General features: G+C 54.5%; 5 protein-coding genes across 5 annotated transcripts; 3 read left to right on the top strand and 2 right to left on the bottom strand.

The window, feature by feature from the left end:
- Positions 1-2,403, top strand: B0T15DRAFT_526317 (pyridoxal phosphate-dependent transferase). The gene is made up of 3 exons (XM_062868901.1): positions 1-519; positions 574-1,397; positions 1,606-2,403. The coding sequence occupies exons 1-3, from the start codon at positions 240-242 to the stop codon at positions 2,026-2,028; spliced, it is 1,527 nt and encodes a 508-aa protein (XP_062724923.1). The 5' UTR covers positions 1-239; the 3' UTR covers positions 2,029-2,403.
- Positions 2,404-3,122: 719 nt separating this feature from the next.
- Positions 3,123-4,289, top strand: B0T15DRAFT_430475 (uncharacterized protein). The gene is made up of 3 exons (XM_062865717.1): positions 3,123-3,459; positions 3,529-3,717; positions 3,789-4,289. The coding sequence occupies exons 1-3, from the start codon at positions 3,352-3,354 to the stop codon at positions 4,029-4,031; spliced, it is 540 nt and encodes a 179-aa protein (XP_062724922.1). The 5' UTR covers positions 3,123-3,351; the 3' UTR covers positions 4,032-4,289.
- A 2,632-nt stretch (positions 4,290-6,921) lies between these two features.
- Positions 6,922-8,341, top strand: B0T15DRAFT_131360 (uncharacterized protein). The gene is made up of 3 exons (XM_062861748.1): positions 6,922-7,269; positions 7,328-7,946; positions 8,009-8,341. The coding sequence occupies exons 1-3, from the start codon at positions 7,144-7,146 to the stop codon at positions 8,227-8,229; spliced, it is 966 nt and encodes a 321-aa protein (XP_062724921.1). The 5' UTR covers positions 6,922-7,143; the 3' UTR covers positions 8,230-8,341.
- Positions 8,342-9,506: 1,165 nt separating this feature from the next.
- On the bottom strand, positions 9,507-12,348 carry B0T15DRAFT_526304 (uncharacterized protein). Its single transcript, XM_062868900.1, has 5 exons — positions 11,854-12,348; positions 11,158-11,764; positions 10,224-11,018; positions 9,738-10,066; positions 9,507-9,639 (listed from the first exon to the last, which is right to left on the bottom strand). The coding sequence occupies exons 1-4, from the start codon at positions 11,984-11,986 to the stop codon at positions 9,931-9,933; spliced, it is 1,671 nt and encodes a 556-aa protein (XP_062724920.1). The 5' UTR covers positions 11,987-12,348; the 3' UTR covers positions 9,507-9,639; positions 9,738-9,930.
- A 1,905-nt stretch (positions 12,349-14,253) lies between these two features.
- Positions 14,254-16,281, bottom strand: B0T15DRAFT_551547 (FAD dependent oxidoreductase-domain-containing protein; the record flags this gene model as incomplete). Its single annotated transcript, XM_062870274.1, has 3 exons — positions 14,254-15,570; positions 15,676-15,794; positions 15,919-16,281. The coding sequence occupies 3 exons, from the start codon at positions 16,279-16,281 to the stop codon at positions 14,376-14,378; spliced, it is 1,677 nt and encodes a 558-aa protein (XP_062724919.1). The 3' UTR covers positions 14,254-14,375.
- Positions 16,282-16,753: the final 472 nt, after the last annotated feature.

Here is a 16,753-nt window from a genome sequence, read left to right as displayed (position 1 = left end):
AGTCGAGGTGACCGCAGATGTCGGCTTCGTCATTCCCCATGACGTTCCCGGCACTGATTCCACAATGGGCAATAAGCGGGGCTTGAGCTCCCTCGGCCAATCGCAGAGACAGCGCCGTGCCACCCTTCCCTCCTGCAGTGGGGGATTGCGACAAAACCGATAGCTCCGTTCCGCCTTCAGAACGCCGAACTTTTCATCCCGACATCGCAACAATCGCAACCACAGCCCTTTACTTGATCATGGCGACCATTGCGCCATCAATTCTTAGACAGGCATCGCGTCTGGCATCAAAGTCATCCATATCTGGTGCACAGCGACGAGGCGTTATAGTTCTATCGCGCACGGCCGCCGCTCCGGCGCGCAGCGCTGGCAGGAGGTGCTATGTAACACAGACAAAGTCGGACAATGCCCAAGTCCAGGCGGACACGGCTATCCGGCTGGACCGGACAGAGCTCGAGAAGTCAGGCCTTACATTAGACACCCAGACTGGGTCAACAACACATGTCAGCCCGATGGCTGGTAAGCCCTCGCCCCCGCAAACCTGCAGTGAATTCCCGCTGATATCTTGGCCAGATGTGCTCAAGCAAGCAACGAGGATGGACGAGGGCCAGCGGCCCATCTATCTCGACATGCAGGCCACAACTCCGCTAGATCCGCGGGTGCTGGACGCAATGTTGCCATTTTACACTGGCGTTTTCGGTAACCCACACTCCAGGACACATGCGTATGGGTGGGAGAGCGAGCGCGCAGTCGAGCAAGCTCGAGAGCACATTGCCACCTTGATCGGTGCGGATCCCAAGGAAATCATCTTCACCAGCGGCGCCACCGAGAGCAATAATATGAGCATCAAGGGGGTGGCCCGGTTCTTCGGCCGGTCGGGTAAGAAGAAGCATATCATAACCAGCCAGACGGAGCACAAGTGCGTGCTCGACAGCTGCAGGCATCTGCAGGACGATGGCTACGAGGTCACTTATCTCCCCGTCAACAGCAAGGGGTTAATTGACCTGGACCAGTTGAGGGAGGCAATCCGGCCAGAAACAGCTCTCGTGAGCATCATGACGGTGAACAACGAGATTGGCGTTATCCAGCCGGTGGCCGAGATCGGTAAGATCTGCCGAGAGCACAAGGTCTTCTTCCACACCGATGGCGCCCAAGCCGTGGGCAAAATCCCTCTTGATGTCAACGCCATGAACGTGGACTTGATGTCCATCTCATCCCACAAGATCTACGGCCCCAAGGGGATAGGTGCATGCTATGTCCGCCGGCGGCCAAGAGTCAGGCTGGAGCCCATCATCAGTGGGGGCGGACAGGAACGCGGTTTGCGCAGCGGCACGCTGGCTCCTGCCCTTGTTGTTGGGTTTGGTGAGGCGTGCCGCATTGCGAAGGAAGAGCTCGAGGTACGTTCCACCCCAGCGTTTCTCGTCCCTTGGATGACTTCCCACGACGTTCCACATGATGAGCTGCTTTATACATGCATGGCTTTCTGAAGCCTCGTGACACAGGCCATTCTGTTGATAGACAGCACCTTCTCTGATTTCTTTATTGCCCTTGCCTCGCAACTTCCTCAATAAGCCGTCCTTTGAACGACCGCTGACAACTTGACAGTATGATTCCAAGAGGGTCAAGGCCCTCTCAGATCGGTTACTCAACGGTCTGCTGTCGATGGAACACACGAACCAGAACGGCGACCCTGAGCACTTCTATCCCGGGTGTGTAAACGTGTCTTTTGCCTACGTCGAGGGTGAGTCACTCCTCATGGCGCTCAAGGACGTTGCTCTGTCGTCGGGCAGCGCATGCACTTCTGCGTCGCTCGAGCCCAGCTACGTGTTACGGGCACTCGGCAACAGCGATGAGAATGCCCACTCCAGCATCCGGTTCGGCATTGGTCGGTTTACGACTGAGGCCGAGATTGACTATGTCCTGAAGGCGGTCAGGGAGCGCGTCGGCTTCCTCCGCGAGCTCAGCCCCCTCTGGGAGCTTGTTCAAGAGGGTGTTGATCTCAACACCATCGAGTGGACTCAGCACTAGTCTGGGGGTTCGGAATGACTTTATGTAAGGGGCGATCGGTTGGTACATTGGGGATTTTCAGCAAAACTTCGCAGAGGTGTGCGCATGCTTCATCGGGTTCAGCAACAGGCGGGCTATGTATTATATGATGTATTGGTTGGTTGATATGAGAATGATACCATGAGCTCCGGCACCCGTCTGCTGGCGATTGCCTCTGAATGACCATTCCGCCATCTATTCCTCCATCCATTCTATGTACGTAAGCGCGCCGCGCATGCTCTCTATGACATGCATTTTTCAAGACCCGGCCATAGCTAATTTCGGATGGGGTTGATATATGGCTGGTGGTCCTATCTACGCAATTCCTACGAAATGGTAGGATTGCTTAAATGAAACCACTGCACTTCAGGCCATTCAGGCGCCCTCAGGCCCAAGCCGTGCCGATACTACCTAGTATTTAAGCGCGCTGTCTGTTCGTGGACCCAGCTGGGTAGCTTATTGATCCTCCTGTTCCTTTAGTGATTGGCATAAACGTGCGTACAGTACCCAGTGAGAACAGAACGCAAAGCTACGTGTATCCGTGAAGGGCAATACGCAATCATGACGAACAATGCGTCTTGGTAATCTGCGGATGGATTAATGAAGTAGGACCTTGCTCATTACTCCAGACTCAAGTGCTGTACGGGATAGTGTGTGATGTTTGTTCAGGAATCCAGAGTTGTAGGGCAGGCGGGACGGGACTGTAGGGTAGGCTGGTCGGGACTGCGGGGCTTGAATCGGTAATCAAGGTGCCTTACGTGCAAGGTACACGTACCTACCTGGCATGTACTATGCCTAATACACGGGCACTGTATCGATTGTACATATACATTCAAAGCCTTTTTATTTTTTCATGCCTCGGCTGCAAATTCGGGATAAGGAAAGTAAAACACCTCACAATTGAAGCATACAGTTGGCCGAGGACATCGGGCTGCTAGCATGCCACATGCGTGACCCTTTCCTGGCGTAGTGTACATCCGTAGATCATCTCATAGGGCTGAGTGAGTGTGGGGAGTTTCGGTAAGTTACACAGGGTCCTATGATGTCATCGTCTCATCTCGTGAGCTATGACATCACTTTAAACAAACACCACCAAGCAGCAAGGAGTAATTGTAGAAACAACCTGGAAGTTGAGGCTTTGTATGGCAAGCGCAGTGGGGCGAGTCTTCATACTGCCGGCTATATAAGATCCTTGGTTAACCCAAACTTGAGGAACTTGAAGATTTCTCAGCATCACAATCACACAAATCAACGAACACATAGAACTTAAACCACCTTTCGAAAGCTACCATCAGAAACGTCATCATGTCTGCCAACAACAACAACACTTCCACTCTCAAGTCCTACGTCGACTCTGCGACCGGTGTGGTCCAGAACGCGTTGGGCAACATCGTCGGCTCGACCGGCGACGAGGTGAGCATGTAATCACATGCAACGCATGGTACTTTGTCGGGACTGTCCACTAACACACCACGCCTTTAGGCCGAGGGCAAGACCAAGCAGCAGAAGGCTCAGGCCGAATACGACGCATCTCACACGGCCGCCAAGCTCCCCGGCATGACAGTGTCCTCGGAAGGGGTCGCCAAGGACCACCCTGACCGCACCACCGGCTCGTGGAACCAAACGGCCGGATCCGCTAAGGAATTCGTTGGCGGTGTTATCGGCAACGAGGTATGTCTAGGCGTTGCGACTACTTACTTCGATGACGACTTAGGAGATGACTGACGGATTTGGTTGTATAGAGTCTGAAGCAGTCCGGCCGTGAGCAGAACCTGTCTGGCCAGGAGCAGGAGGCCCGCGGCCAGGTCAAGGACTACACCTCGGGTGTCGGTGACCGAATCTCTGGCGCGGTGGGCAGCGCTGCCGCAGGTCTTACTGGTGACCGGACGAAGCAGACCGAGTACCAGAACAAGCACGACACTGGCAAGACGCAGCAGCGAGGCGCCGAGCACGACATCCAGAAGCAGGCTGAAGCTCGCCAGTAAATAGCGATGAAGGAGCTGTGGATGCTTAGCCGCGTGTACGATAAGGGCGTTCATTTTCTCACGGATGGATCATGGCGCGGGCGGGACTTCTTGATACCCTAGTACTTGGAAGGGGCTTCCGATGATTTGAGAGCTATGGGACTCCGCCATGAGGTAGCTTCAGGTCGCTTCAGGCAGCGGAGAATAAAGAGATTGGTGCCCATGCCGCAAAAGTTGTTGACTGTGTTAATACACCAGTGCTATACAGTACACGTCGAGAAGTACCCACATTGCATGTAAGCATGTTGCTACTAGACATGAGGGTTAAACACAATAGGCAGCACCACTCGCTTGGATGGTTAGATCTCTTGGCGGAGGTTTGTGCGAGAAAGTTAAGTAGCCTTAATGAAATTAAAAGGGACGAACAGTTACACAGAAGCGGTCATCGAGGGGGCCGAGATCAACGACCAAGCCTCCCCTGACGAACTGGTCGAGGCCATCATGACAGAACAGGCTTCATGGCTTCTGCACAACACGGCGTCAGAGCTTAGTGGCAGTGTCCGGAACTCTAGGCAGTAAATCATCAGAGGACTTTAAAAGTGTGGTTCGAGAGGCAGACGGTTCCAGTACCATCCATACAGACAATACCTAGGGTCCTAGGTAGGGGTTTTAGCATCCCCAGACCACGGGAACGTTCCTCTAGGGTGTACCCGGCCAAAAAAGATCCACATGTCATTGAGGGGGATGGATTCATACAGGCAATAAAGGGGACCTCCAACCCAGGCGAAGATGAGGTCGCCGAATGTGGCCGCCGCCCTACCTTAAATCCTTAATTAACCCTGAATCGCCGGAATACGGAGGAGTAGAGACTACGTGATGATCATGCGAGAATAGAACTTGTTGAATAGTCTAAGTCATTGAGGAGAGGAGTAACGCTATAAAGAAAGGACGTAGAAAGCCACACGTCGAAAGCGACTTAACCTATAATGTCGAGAACTTGTCGATGTCGATGGTCGAGTATGAGATGAATTGGGTCCATACCTTAGCGCGACAGACCCAGGTGGAAGGTAACTTACAGCGTATTTACGCTGGTAAGTGACAACCCAGAGATGTGCGGAGTGTGCCTATAAACATTGGTTGTCCCACCGCCTGTTAATGGGATGCGTCCCTTTTTGCGCACCGACTGTCCGTATCAATCCTGTGATATTCATCGGTCTGCTTTGTGTGGGGTTGAAGATGGAAAAGAAGCACTAAGGTATGGAGGAGCCTGGTAAAATGCGTAACAGTGTAACATGCGTTCTGTACCGTACTGTCAGTCCCCCCGTACTGTAAGATTAGTAATCTCACTTCTCCCGGCAGGCAAGGGAACGGCCCCCATTCTAGCTTGATCTCATTTGCCGGTTTTTGCAGAAACATGGTAGCACTAAGAGTCCCTTAGGCGCTTAACTCCTCGTCCTGGGCTGGTAACAATTGGCTATTCGTCGAAAAGCCTTGATCCGTAATCCAGCGTGTGGACAGAGCAACTTCTCGATGTAAGTGCTCGTCAGTATTTGGGCACGGGCCATCCGATCAGCGCTCCCTGCAAGGAGATCACCGTCGGCTCTCATTGGCCGATCTCAGTTCCGCACGCGATTGTTCGTTCATTACCAAAGTTACCATATCCTCTCACCGGTCGTATTGTACTATAATACCTACCTCTATCTGCCCCCATACATCAGGCGTTTGAACGGATCATCATTTCCGATGTGGCTGTGAGAGAAAACACAGTCCATTTCTCCTTCCAATTCTAACTTGTCCTAAGTACTAGTAGTTGCCTTTCTTACCTCGCCCTTCATCTCGCCTAATTATGGTGTCAGATTCGGGGTGTTTCGCCAACTTTCGCGGCGCTCTGCTAATTATGCTCTTCAGCACCGCTTGCATTCCTTCTACCACCGTGAGACTGCACGTCTTGTTTGACGATGCTCACAATTCAGCCTCAGCCATCTCACAAGCCTCCTGTGCCTCGCGTGTACCTCACCCAACCCCTTCCCCGGCCACATTTGCCGGCCGACTCCAAACTGACAGAGGTCGCGGTCCCGACCGAGTAGGGCTCTGGCGAGCTCCACACAAAGCGTTGCGCCGCGCTCTCGGCTACCTTCCGTTCTCTTTAGCGAATGCCCCCAAATTGCTGGGGACAGCCTCTGCATTGCCGGGACTCCACGCTCTTGATTCGACCTGATATTGCGGAAGCCTAACTGTTCCACTCCTTGCAATGACGGGAAGGTGTGGCGTCAAACTTGAATCGCTGGATCTCCGTGTTGATGAAAGCACTCAGCTACATGTCTATACAGATACTGTCTGTTGCGGCACTCTTGCGCGGGAGTGTTGTCCAGCCGTTGGTGGTGTCAATCTATCAGCCGCCGTCCGCCACGGCTTCGATCCTATTCTGCAAGTTCAGTCGATGCCTGCTTACCATATTCCCCCCACCAACCATCTCATGTACGGGACCTGCCAGTTTGGGACCCAGAGTCATGGCTGCGGAGCCATGCGGCATGCAGGTTGCGGCATGGTGCATGGTCTTCCGACCTCCCCTAGTACATGGGACAGTTCCCCTGCGCTACCATGCATTAGGAGGCAAGTCCACGCCTTGATGGGTCTCTGTAGTGTACCCCAGGGCTCCAGGTCTGAACCCGCACAATGGCCGGTCTAACTTGGCCGATGCTCCCGCGCAACCTCTGTGCCACACAGAAGGAAGCTAGGTCGTCTCTTGGTATACGGCCCATGCCTTCACGATGCGGCATGCTCCGGGATGTCGTTGGCACTTGGGGCCAAGCATCGAGACATCCGTGGCTCGGGTTCCCTACCAACCACACGCACTATGAGGGCATGAACTCTACCCTCACTGTCTCCAACCTGCCGCCTTGGGCTGTGAGCGCAACCACAACTCCCACTGCCGAATCTGTGCCCCTTGAGTCGCGGGCAATGCCTCTTCTCCCGCCGTGGCATATGGAAGCATCCCTTCAAGGAAGGAAAGGCTATAAGAAGCCGCTGACAGGACCCTCTTCCGGCATCAGGCACGAGACACCACAGGTATCGGCTCAGAAACCAACAGTATCACTACTACTGCACTCCTCACGGCCGCTCTACCCTCACAATGAGACAGAGAACCAATCAGCCTGCCATGATGAGAATCGCCATTGCTGGTGCCGGCGGCTTCGCTCAGATTCTGGCCCAGCAGATCAGCCAAACCGCACATGCTCTGCTCGTATTGTCCCGCAGAGTCCGTCTCACTCACAATCAGTTCAAGACAAGAGTCCACTATGCTGACCATCTTACAGCCGCACCCTGAACTAGAGGAATTCTGTCCCGGTTGCCAGGTGGCCATCGTGGACTATGAAGATGTAGAGAACCTGAGGTACACCCTTCAGGGCGTGGACCTGGTGATCTCTACGATTGCCGGCAACGAACAGCTCAACCTCATCGATGCCGCACGACGAGCTCGGGTCAGAGTCTTTGTTCCCTCCGAGTTCGAGGGCGACCTCAGCCACCGGCCGGCCAACGACCCCCTTGACCGCGGCTCGCAGTCCGCCCTCGAGCTCCTCGAGAGCTGGTCACAGTCCAGGTCGCACAGGCTGCGATACACCGTCTTCTCCTGCGGCATCTTCATGGAGCGGTTTGGTCCTGGAGGCCTGCAGACGTACCAGATCGGAGCCGGCTGTGGAATCCAGGGTCCGGACGACTATCTCATTAACATCCAGGAGGCCCGGGCAGAGATCATCCCGACCAACTCCAACGGTAGGCCCGCTCGGGTCTCCCTCACCTCGGCCTACGACGTCGCCCAGTTTGTCACCGCCGCACTCGAGCTGGGCCTCGACAACTGGCCTAGAGAGTTCCGTATGAGGGGGGATTCCATGACGGTTCAGGAATTGGTGGAGACATGCTCCAACACACTTGGAAGTCAGTCATGCCAAGTACACCCCTGCCATGGAGCATTCTCAAAGCTAACAGCGTCTCATCAGCCCCAATTTGTCTCGTGACCCATCAGTATCAGGAGGCGGAAGCCCAGTCGGAGGAATACCACCAACGCGGAGACTGGGCACAGTGGCACTACCTCCAGAGGCTGCTTCAGACGGCCAATGGCCGTTACCATGTGCGGCAGACGAACCTGAACGAGGCTGTTCAGTTCCAGCCTATGACGTTCAGGGGGTGGTTGGAGAATGTGTGGATCTCTGGCGTGTGAACTCTCAAGTTCCACGAATAAGAGAGGGGGGAATGTGCCGTGTACTGTTGTCGATGGTTGCTCTACGTCTTGCTTGTCCTTTTTTATCTCTTTTTCTTTCTTTTTCTTCCTCGCTCTTCATTGCTTTTTATGCCCTTTTCCTTTCCTCTACTTTTCTTCTATCCTCTCCTTGTTGCCTCCCCTTTTCCCTTCGCCAGCTAGATTTCCTTCTTATGATCAGTCAGTCATGTAAGATTGCAGTTACAAGTACACATAGATAGACTCCCACGAGCCAACCATTTCACGAGCAACGCTCTTTCCAGCAGATTTCTTCACCATGCAGCAGCCATGTCCGTGTAAGGATGCATTTGGCACATGTGCCTTGCATGATCACATACAGGGTATATCTACTGCCTATGGGATCTCCGGAAGTGATTGAACCGAACACTGACTAATTAGCCCATGAAATGAACGTCCTCTGTAAGCAAGAAGTCTGTGTAACTGTTACATCATCTCAAAATACGTGAGTTACCGGTACCCACTCGGTGACGATGGCCCTACTACTAGCACCATCTATCTCTTTTGGGTAAACAACAACCTAGAAGCTGTATGCTACGTAGCAACCGGGAACCAATTCCGTCGCCTTTCCTACCTATCTACATATGACATGTACAATACAAGTACAATACATCCAGCGTTACATCACTTGATTTCCAAGTGGACGGCGCAGCCACTCAGCTTGCAGCGTGCAGACGGCCGCATGGAAGCTTTCCATGATTCCCGGCGCTTAGGCGCCAGGAGGGCCAATCTCTGGCCAGGGCTGAGCAAGCCCCTTGGGTAATGGAGGCCGAACGTCCTCCCACACCTACAGGTACGTAACGCAATACAACTGCGGGGGAAATCCTAAATGGGGTTGTCTGCAATGTACCGCCCGCGGTGGGAGTGCAAGCCTCCCCCCATCCATGGGATTGGTATCTCAAACGATAGGGCTGGATCTTGTTGGTGGAAGGATCGGACACGGCAGGGGTGCGTATGCACAAATATGCATTTCGAGGCGACGTGAGTGAAAGAGGACGAAGAGGCTGAGCTCAAGGTAGCTCTCAATCGACGCAGATGCCCGCTTGTTTCGGGCAGGGTTCCTGGCAGATGAAACACACGGCCAACTGGTGCTGTTGGCATTCGCAACTGCTAGGATTCGATCCGATCCTACTCCCCTGGCATATCTTATTTCAGTTGGGAGATGGGAGATGGCTGGGTCTTCACGGAACCTGGACCCCTTTTCCAAATTCCCGTCCTGTCAGAATTGCGCCACCAATGCACCTGCATGCAACTAGTTAACCCGACAAGCAGGAAGATGGGACTGCAGAACCAGGAAGACAAACCCTGAAAGACCGACAAGATAACCGCGCCGTGGCTCTGGTGGTTGCAACGCTACGCCAGATGACCGTCAGCCGAGTGAAACAACCGGTGTTAAGACTTGAGCACAGCCAAAAGAGGTCCCAAATCCATAACCTAGCTGATCCACTCACATCACCACGTACCGACTCATCAGAATCAGGTCACGTACCAGGTAGTTACTGCGTGTGGTGCAGTAGGCATGTGCCAGTCAACGGCGGTGGTCAACCACGGCTCAGGCTCCACTTTTAGCGCTTTCGATGCCACTTTTCGGTTGCCGAGATCGACCGACCGACCATTCCTCAACTCAGCGGGCCAGTTTCTTCATCATTGCTCGGCGCCGTATGCATCGCCGTACTCCGTGACGATCCACAAGCAAAAGCGTTCCCATTCGACAGCCCATTTCTGTAATCGAGCTGCCTTGATTCCTGCCCCCACGCTTGCTGCCCGAATATCGCGTACCCTCGATTCTCGGTCGTCAGCCGGGCCCTGTTGCGGGGGGTTTTGGGAGGATGGGGAGCGGGCAGTGTTCTTAGGCAGCCGCGTTTTTGTTCGGCACTCGCCAGACCCATTCGAGCAAGGAGTGTTCGACAACGGAGAATGCGAGATGAGATACTCACCACGCCTCGGCATCCTGATCCTCAAACGTAGCCCAGCGCACGCTATTCTCGGCCAGTGAACCTAATCCCGCCAGACCCAAGCCGTCGCGGGCATGCAGGACATGCCAGAAGACGTTGGTCATCCGCGGGCCACCCCCATGTTCAGAAAGGATTTCAGAGTGGTCATAGCACAGGGCGCAAGGCACGCCCTGCGCCAGCAAAGCTGGAAGAGGATGGAACTTGATGCTGCCTGGTGTTGGATCGAGGATCTCGTCGAGTGTTGGGCAGGTCTCCACCAGGATGCGCTTGTCCTTGACGGCCTCAATTAGGCGTGGGTGTCTGTACAGAGATGGGGCATTCCCAATTCGCCTGGCCCCAAGCAGCAGGGCATCGAAGAGGCTGCTGTCCGAGTCTGAGCCGTTGCCGTTATCGCCGTCATCGTCGAGGTATCCACCTGCGCGGAAGAAAAAGGGGATCTGCACCCTCTCGAGAGCACACTGCTTGCGGAACCAGAAGAGCGCCGGAAGAAGGTCCACCGGCGAGCTTTCGTAGTTCACCGAATCAGCAAGGTCGTAGCCGGCCACCAAGTCCGGCCGTAAAAGCTTGGTCGCGATACAGTTGTCGGCGTCCTCAATGATCGACCGCGGATCCTGGCCACGCCTCGCCGACCATATGATCCGTAGTCCTTGAAATGATTTACCGAGGTCGGTTGCCCGAAACTTTGCCACTTCCTCCCCGATGACATGGAACATATGGTCGTAGTCTCGGTCGGGTCTCTCTGACCCTTCTCGGTAATAAGCTAATGGGAAGGTAAGACTAAGTCATTTAGTATGGCATCAGCTGCCTGATCTTGTCAATGCCTTCCCTTTATGGTCACCGAAGGGTGAGAATGAAGAGAGGGGGCATAGGATGGTACGCGGCCAATCTTGCAGACCTGGGAGGACCATGTACTGACCGTAACTCAGCCCAGTGGATGCCATCTTGGACCAGATTTGACGCTAAACGCTGGAGGAATGCTCGCCATATGGGTTCGTAATAGAGCATACCGCCTATAAGCTCGGAAGACCTGGAGAATGCCGCCAAGATATCGCCGGAACCACGACCCTGTCGAGAAATCCTGCACCGGCCTTTGAGGAACTCGACGAATCCCTCCTTGCCCCCTTCAGGAAAACTGCCTGCCGCTTTGGTCAAGGGGATGAAGCTACCGGGCTTGTAGTCGTTGGTCCAGAGCGAACAGGTTTCCGAATCCGCCTTGCCCCTGAATTGGATGCGGATACACCCTTCTTTCCTGGTCGCCTCGGTGGCAAGATGTCCGTCGGTGCAGGAGATGTGCATGCCTGCAGTGCCCATAGTGGCGTCGATGAGGTGGTCGATGTCGACAAGAGCGTGACAATGGGCACGGAGCAGCGCCCCCTTGGGCATGCGTCGAATGATTTGCCATGACTTGGTAGTCGCCCTTGGCACGGTTGCATTGTTTGTTCCCCTCTCCTCGCGGCAAATCCTGGAGACAATGTCGCAGGCCTTCTTAGAGATGGGTGACAGGGCCTGGCGGAAGGAATAGTCTACCCGCGATGATTAGTGGTCATCTGTCCGAGAACGGGGTTCAAAGCCACGTGCGACAGCGGGTCGAGCAAAATGAGGGATAAGCTACCGCTGCGGTGCTTCTGTTCTTCGGCAATCAGAGCGTTGCGGCTTTGGAGAAACTTCTGGATGACCGGGTCAGACGTCTTCGGGAGCTCATGGGAGACAACGTCGGCCCATTCTTCATCAGTAAGCGGGGCCATCGTGTTGTCGTAGTAACCTTCCTGCCCTGTGCTCGGCTTCCTGTAGTCGGTTATGTTTTCAAATTCCTCGGAATGGAGAGGTCCGGTAGTTGTGTCGGCTGTGATTGATCCACCACGTTACGTTCGGGTGCTAGTGATGTTGTGAGATGACGACCTCAATGGATGTTTCCATGGTTACTACTCGGATCTCGGGGAGTCGATCGTCGGTCATTGTCTGGCGTGTATGGCCCGAGCGGGCCGCTGCGGAATGGCGGGGTGTAGCGGCTCTTTAGCGGAAGAGGCCCCCTGACCGGAGCCAAGAACCCGCTGAAGCCACTTCTCTCATAGCGCTTGGCAATTCGAGGTCGTTCCTTCCCTCAGCAGCTTCCCGCTTCCTGCCTCCCTCCATGCCTTTCCCCTTCCCCTTCCTCCTTCAACTTGTCCGTTTGTATCGTCTTCTCGCTCATCGATGCGGCTGTTTGGTTAACCGCGAACAAACGACGACGAGATTTGTATCGGACTCGTGCATCGTATCTATATCATATTCTGGTGCCTACTATTATGGGACTTTCACAGGCAACCGCAAATCCTTCGGATCCCGAGTCCGAGCACGCTACGCTCCTGAGCGGGGCATAAGCCGCAAGGACCACCGAGATACGTTATATCCCCTGGAGGGAATTGTTTGGCCTTCAAGGATTCAGTTTGTGTTATAGGGAGATCATGCTAGGTCCTGTTGAAGACATTCGGATCGCTCTCTGCCTGATAGTCTCAGTGTCTCTCCTCCAAACAGACGGAAGGGCAACATGGAAAGTACTCCCTTCTACCATGATCAGCGCTGACGAACTTTGCAAGCTGAGAGAGACGTGTCTGATCAATAATCGTAAATTTGCGAAAGGTGCTGCCTATGCGGCAACCCCCTGGCGGCGTTGTTGCAACTTCGACAGCACCATCCAACGAGCAAAGAGCAGCCTGGAGATGGCCCATGCATTCGGAGACAAACAAGCTCCTTGGAGGATCAGAGAGTGCAACCAGCTCACTAGGTGAAAGTTCAGGCAGCCGTCACCAGTGAGCGTTTGACCTTCCGAAGGCATTTATGGCAGGCCTCGAGACTTAGACCACGCTGGCTGCATCTGGGAGCGAAGCAGCTCCTTATCCTTAGGTACCTGTTTCCTCACAAGTCATAATTCAAGCGTTGCAGTTACTCAATGTTGAAGCAAAGTAGAAGTTAACAAGCCCCTAGCACCAGTGCCTGGCTGGCCCAATGGTTGTTGGTCTGCTGAACAATCTCACAAGAACGACGAGCAGTGTGATGTCAGAAAAAGAGTGGCAACATGACGCAAGAGGAAGTGCGTAGGGGTTGGGGCAAGGATAGGAAGAGTAGAACGACAAGGACGGATGAGGAATGCAGCTCTGCACGCCAGCACGGATGAAAGCGTGAGGGTGCATGGAAGGATTCAGCATATGCACCACACCACAAAATCGACGCAGTCGGCAGATGCCACGAGTGACCTCTGCGCCTCCGAAGACGGGATCCCTATTGTAATCACACCATCGGTGTTTTCACGTCCTGGCTCCTTTCGCCCACCAAGTCGGTACGTGGATCATGTTGCTGCTGCTCAGTCTGGACCGGCTTCAAGTTCCTTTTACCAGCCAACAACCACCCAGATACGTCCCAGGAACACGTCTATTGAGGATTGACAAGCACACTGAGGTACCGGAAACTGTCCCTCGGCATCATGTCATATTTGGCCTGATCACCGGGCTCCAACAACTTGAAACTGCCAACATGCCGGACCACCTACCTTATGTACTAACCACCTCTCCATGGAGGCTTAGACCAATATCCGAAGAGAATTGATGCATGGCCTTCTCCTAAACCGTCTTGACGCATTCCTTTCTGCAACCAGCTGCCTTCCGTCAACCTGAGAAGACCCTTGCTTTCTTGGGAGTCAGAGCTCCGGTATTCTCCCTAGAATAGTAACACAGAGCGCCCTTGAATCCCCTATTCTCGGGAGATAAATAGGTATTTTCCTAAAACTACTACACTTGACCTCTTGTCCCTTTTTGGTTGAGTTCGAAACCACAGCCTCCATCTCGGTAGATATCTACCTTCCGGCGCCTTGTGTGAAATTAGTAGTCGGTGCTTCATACCAAGTCAAGCAACGCTATACCCTCCCTCCTTTATGAATTTCCATAGTTCCGGAGCCACCTCCCCTTCCGGATGTGGCTCGTTTGTGCCAGAAGCTTTTCCTCGCCGACGACCTCCATTCTCTCCACTCAATCGGTGAACGATCTGCTCAGTGAAAATAGCAAATAAGACGAACGCTTGTTGTTTCATGTTTCATTTGATCTAGTCGGTATCCCAAGATTTGCTCTTCGACATGCTCAAACCGGTATCCAACTCACCCCTTCACATTCCCTTTCCACTGGCGAGGAGTCCTGCGCCAGTGATCAGCGAGGCCAAGTTAGTGGCCTCCCACCCCTGAGTTAGATGAGGCAATCCCCTCGCCCTTGCCACCCGCTCCTCGTTCAACACGAACTCCTGCGGAAGCCTCGCACCAGCCTTCTCCTCCGCCGCCACTCGACCACCCATCATCTGCCTCACCACCTCCCTCGCGGAGAGTGCCGCAGCGGGCATGCCATGCCCCGTATACCCAGCACAAATCCAGAGTCCCCCTCCCGGCCCGCCGCCGCCCAAGCTCTCTGGCACCGGCCCGACCCAAGCATGATGGTCCCTGCTGTATCCCATAACGCCCGTCCACTCGAAGGACGCTTCCAATCCACAACCGCCTGGCAGTTCCGGCCCACGTTTTTCAACATCTGATTCTGGCTTCAGGTCCAAGGGCGGCGAGAGGTTCGACCTCAGATACGCGGCCACATCTTCCTCCACTTCATCGTCCCGCCACTCACCCACTCCGAGGCTCCGGGCGAAGCGTTTACCCCCACCGTAGATCAGCTCCCCCGCCGGGAGCGGGCGTTGGGCGAGGTAGTCGTCCCTCGGCGCGGGGGTATCGGAACCGGGCTCCGGGTCCGCAGCGAAGACGTATGAATGGGCCAATTTTGCTGGGGGCTGGCTGGATTCCTCGACAGCATCAGCACCGCGGTCGTCCGCTCGGGGCGGTAGCAAAGCGCCGATCTGTCCTCGCACGGGGACGATCAAGTCCGAGAAGGCGGGCAAAAGGTGAGAGGTGTACCCGTTGGTGGCCAGCAGGACCTGGCGGGCGATGATGTTCCCCCGCGGCGTGTGCAGGGTCCAGCCGGTGCCGCTTTCGTGGCGGCAGATGGATGTGACTGGCGTGTTGGTCTGGAGGTTGAAGCCCGGCGCTGGGAACTTGGAGATGAGACGCTCGAGGATGCAGGCAACGAGCTTGTAGGGCCAGAGGGATGCCGCCTTTTTCTGGATGATGGCGCCCTTGGCGGAGGGGACGCGGAGGGAGGCCAGTGTGTCGTTCTGGTCTGTGACGGCGGAGGAGGATTCTGAGGCTCGGACTACCTCAAGCTGGGCAGCTAGTTCGGGATGGCTCTGTTGGAGCTGCTCGGCTTCTGCTGCGGCCAGCTCAAACATGTTTTCGGAGAGGAAGGCATGGACGCCGGTGAGGCTCACCCTAGGTACTACAGTCAACATCTGCACTGTACCATAGTATTGTAGCCCTTCAATGCCCAAACAGCGGGCCCAAGAATGAACGGCAAAAGAGCGAGAAGGAACCTACCAATCGCAATCCACTCCCTCCTCCCTCACAAACCTCTCCATGAACTCAAATACCTCCAGCTCAAAGGCAGCTACCTCCGGCACCGACCCATACACAAGGGGCTGACAGTGCCCTCCATTCTACGCCTCTCTCCTCTTATCAGTAATCACAACCTAAAGTACCTCAGGCTAGTAGTCTCACCACCAGCCATATCGAGCATGGAAAACAATGCAAAATTCCCAGGGAGACAACAACAAGACTTACCCTGCCCGTTGCACCAGAGCAAGCCTCCCTAGCCTCCAGCATCACCACCGTCCGTTCCTGTCCCAGCCTCTTCTCATCACCATCTTCCTCTTCTTCTTCACCTTGGCCGGGGCCGGGGACGACGGGGAAGCCCTCCTTCAGGAACTTGGCAGCAAACGCCCCCGTGATGCCGCTTCCGACAACGACAACGTCAGCGGTCTCGGGCAATGCATCGGTTGTCCGATGGCCGAGCAAGACGGGGGACGGCTCACGGAGCCAGTAGGACTGGGTTGGCTTGCGAGAGGGGAGGCCTGCGGGAGGAAGCGTGACTGTGCCTTCGGTGTATGCTCCTTCTTCGGTGTCGGTTACTTTACGGATTGTCATATTTTTCTCTTGTTTGCGGTTATGCTTGTGTGTTTTGTGAGGTTGGTGAGCTTATATTTCTTAATGTGTGAGACAAGGATGGTGGGTGGTGAGGTGAAGAGGGGGAGAGATATCCATTCACAGGCCCAATGAGTCCAAGCAAGATTGGGTGGTTCCCGACTGACTGAGCACCCCACCTGAGCTTAATACATAGTAGTGCATCGCTGAACAGAGCACACAGTAAACAAAGGCATATGAGACGCAAACCACCTTTTTCATTTTCTATGAGTGCCAATCTGTGCCGAAGGTACAATCTTGTCGGGATTCGGAAACTATAGATACAGCATGTATTTATCATCCTCTCGGCCGGCGCAAGCCAGAGAGACGGGCATCCCTCTTTTCCAGTTACCGAATGCACACCATGTCAAATGAACCCATGCCCGGCCGCTCTGCAGCATGCCAGATAACCGGTTACTCCCTCTAGATCCCATGA

This window comes from Chaetomium strumarium (assembly GCF_033439665.1).
Source record: "Chaetomium strumarium strain CBS 333.67 chromosome Unknown B0T15scaffold_2, whole genome shotgun sequence".
In the NCBI taxonomy this organism is placed as follows: domain Eukaryota; kingdom Fungi; phylum Ascomycota; class Sordariomycetes; order Sordariales; family Chaetomiaceae; genus Chaetomium; species Chaetomium strumarium.
This window is presented reverse-complemented; position numbering and strand designations above follow the sequence as displayed.

Excerpts from the sequence above, each read along its gene's own strand:
- B0T15DRAFT_526317 (XM_062868901.1), top strand. The coding sequence starts at position 240 with ATGGCGACCATTGCGCCATCAATTCTTAGACAGGCATCGCGTCTGGCA. Across the intron at positions 520-573 it reads ACATGTCAGCCCGATGGCTG|ATGTGCTCAAGCAAGCAACG; the intron begins GTAAGCCCTCGC and ends TATCTTGGCCAG. Across the intron at positions 1,398-1,605 it reads TTGCGAAGGAAGAGCTCGAG|TATGATTCCAAGAGGGTCAA; the intron begins GTACGTTCCACC and ends ACAACTTGACAG.
- B0T15DRAFT_430475 (XM_062865717.1), top strand. The coding sequence starts at position 3,352 with ATGTCTGCCAACAACAACAACACTTCCACTCTCAAGTCCTACGTCGAC. Across the intron at positions 3,460-3,528 it reads TCGGCTCGACCGGCGACGAG|GCCGAGGGCAAGACCAAGCA; the intron begins GTGAGCATGTAA and ends CCACGCCTTTAG. Across the intron at positions 3,718-3,788 it reads GCGGTGTTATCGGCAACGAG|AGTCTGAAGCAGTCCGGCCG; the intron begins GTATGTCTAGGC and ends TTGGTTGTATAG.
- B0T15DRAFT_131360 (XM_062861748.1), top strand. The coding sequence starts at position 7,144 with ATGAGACAGAGAACCAATCAGCCTGCCATGATGAGAATCGCCATTGCT. Across the intron at positions 7,270-7,327 it reads TGCTCGTATTGTCCCGCAGA|CCGCACCCTGAACTAGAGGA; the intron begins GTCCGTCTCACT and ends ACCATCTTACAG. Across the intron at positions 7,947-8,008 it reads ATGCTCCAACACACTTGGAA|CCCCAATTTGTCTCGTGACC; the intron begins GTCAGTCATGCC and ends GCGTCTCATCAG.
- B0T15DRAFT_526304 (XM_062868900.1), bottom strand. The coding sequence starts at position 11,986 with ATGGCCCCGCTTACTGATGAAGAATGGGCCGACGTTGTCTCCCATGAG. Across the intron at positions 11,019-11,157 it reads ATCCACTGGGCTGAGTTACG|TCTTACCTTCCCATTAGCTT; the intron begins GTCAGTACATGG and ends TAAATGACTTAG. Across the intron at positions 10,067-10,223 it reads GATCAGGATGCCGAGGCGTG|GGTACGCGATATTCGGGCAG; the intron begins GTGAGTATCTCA and ends CCGAGAATCGAG.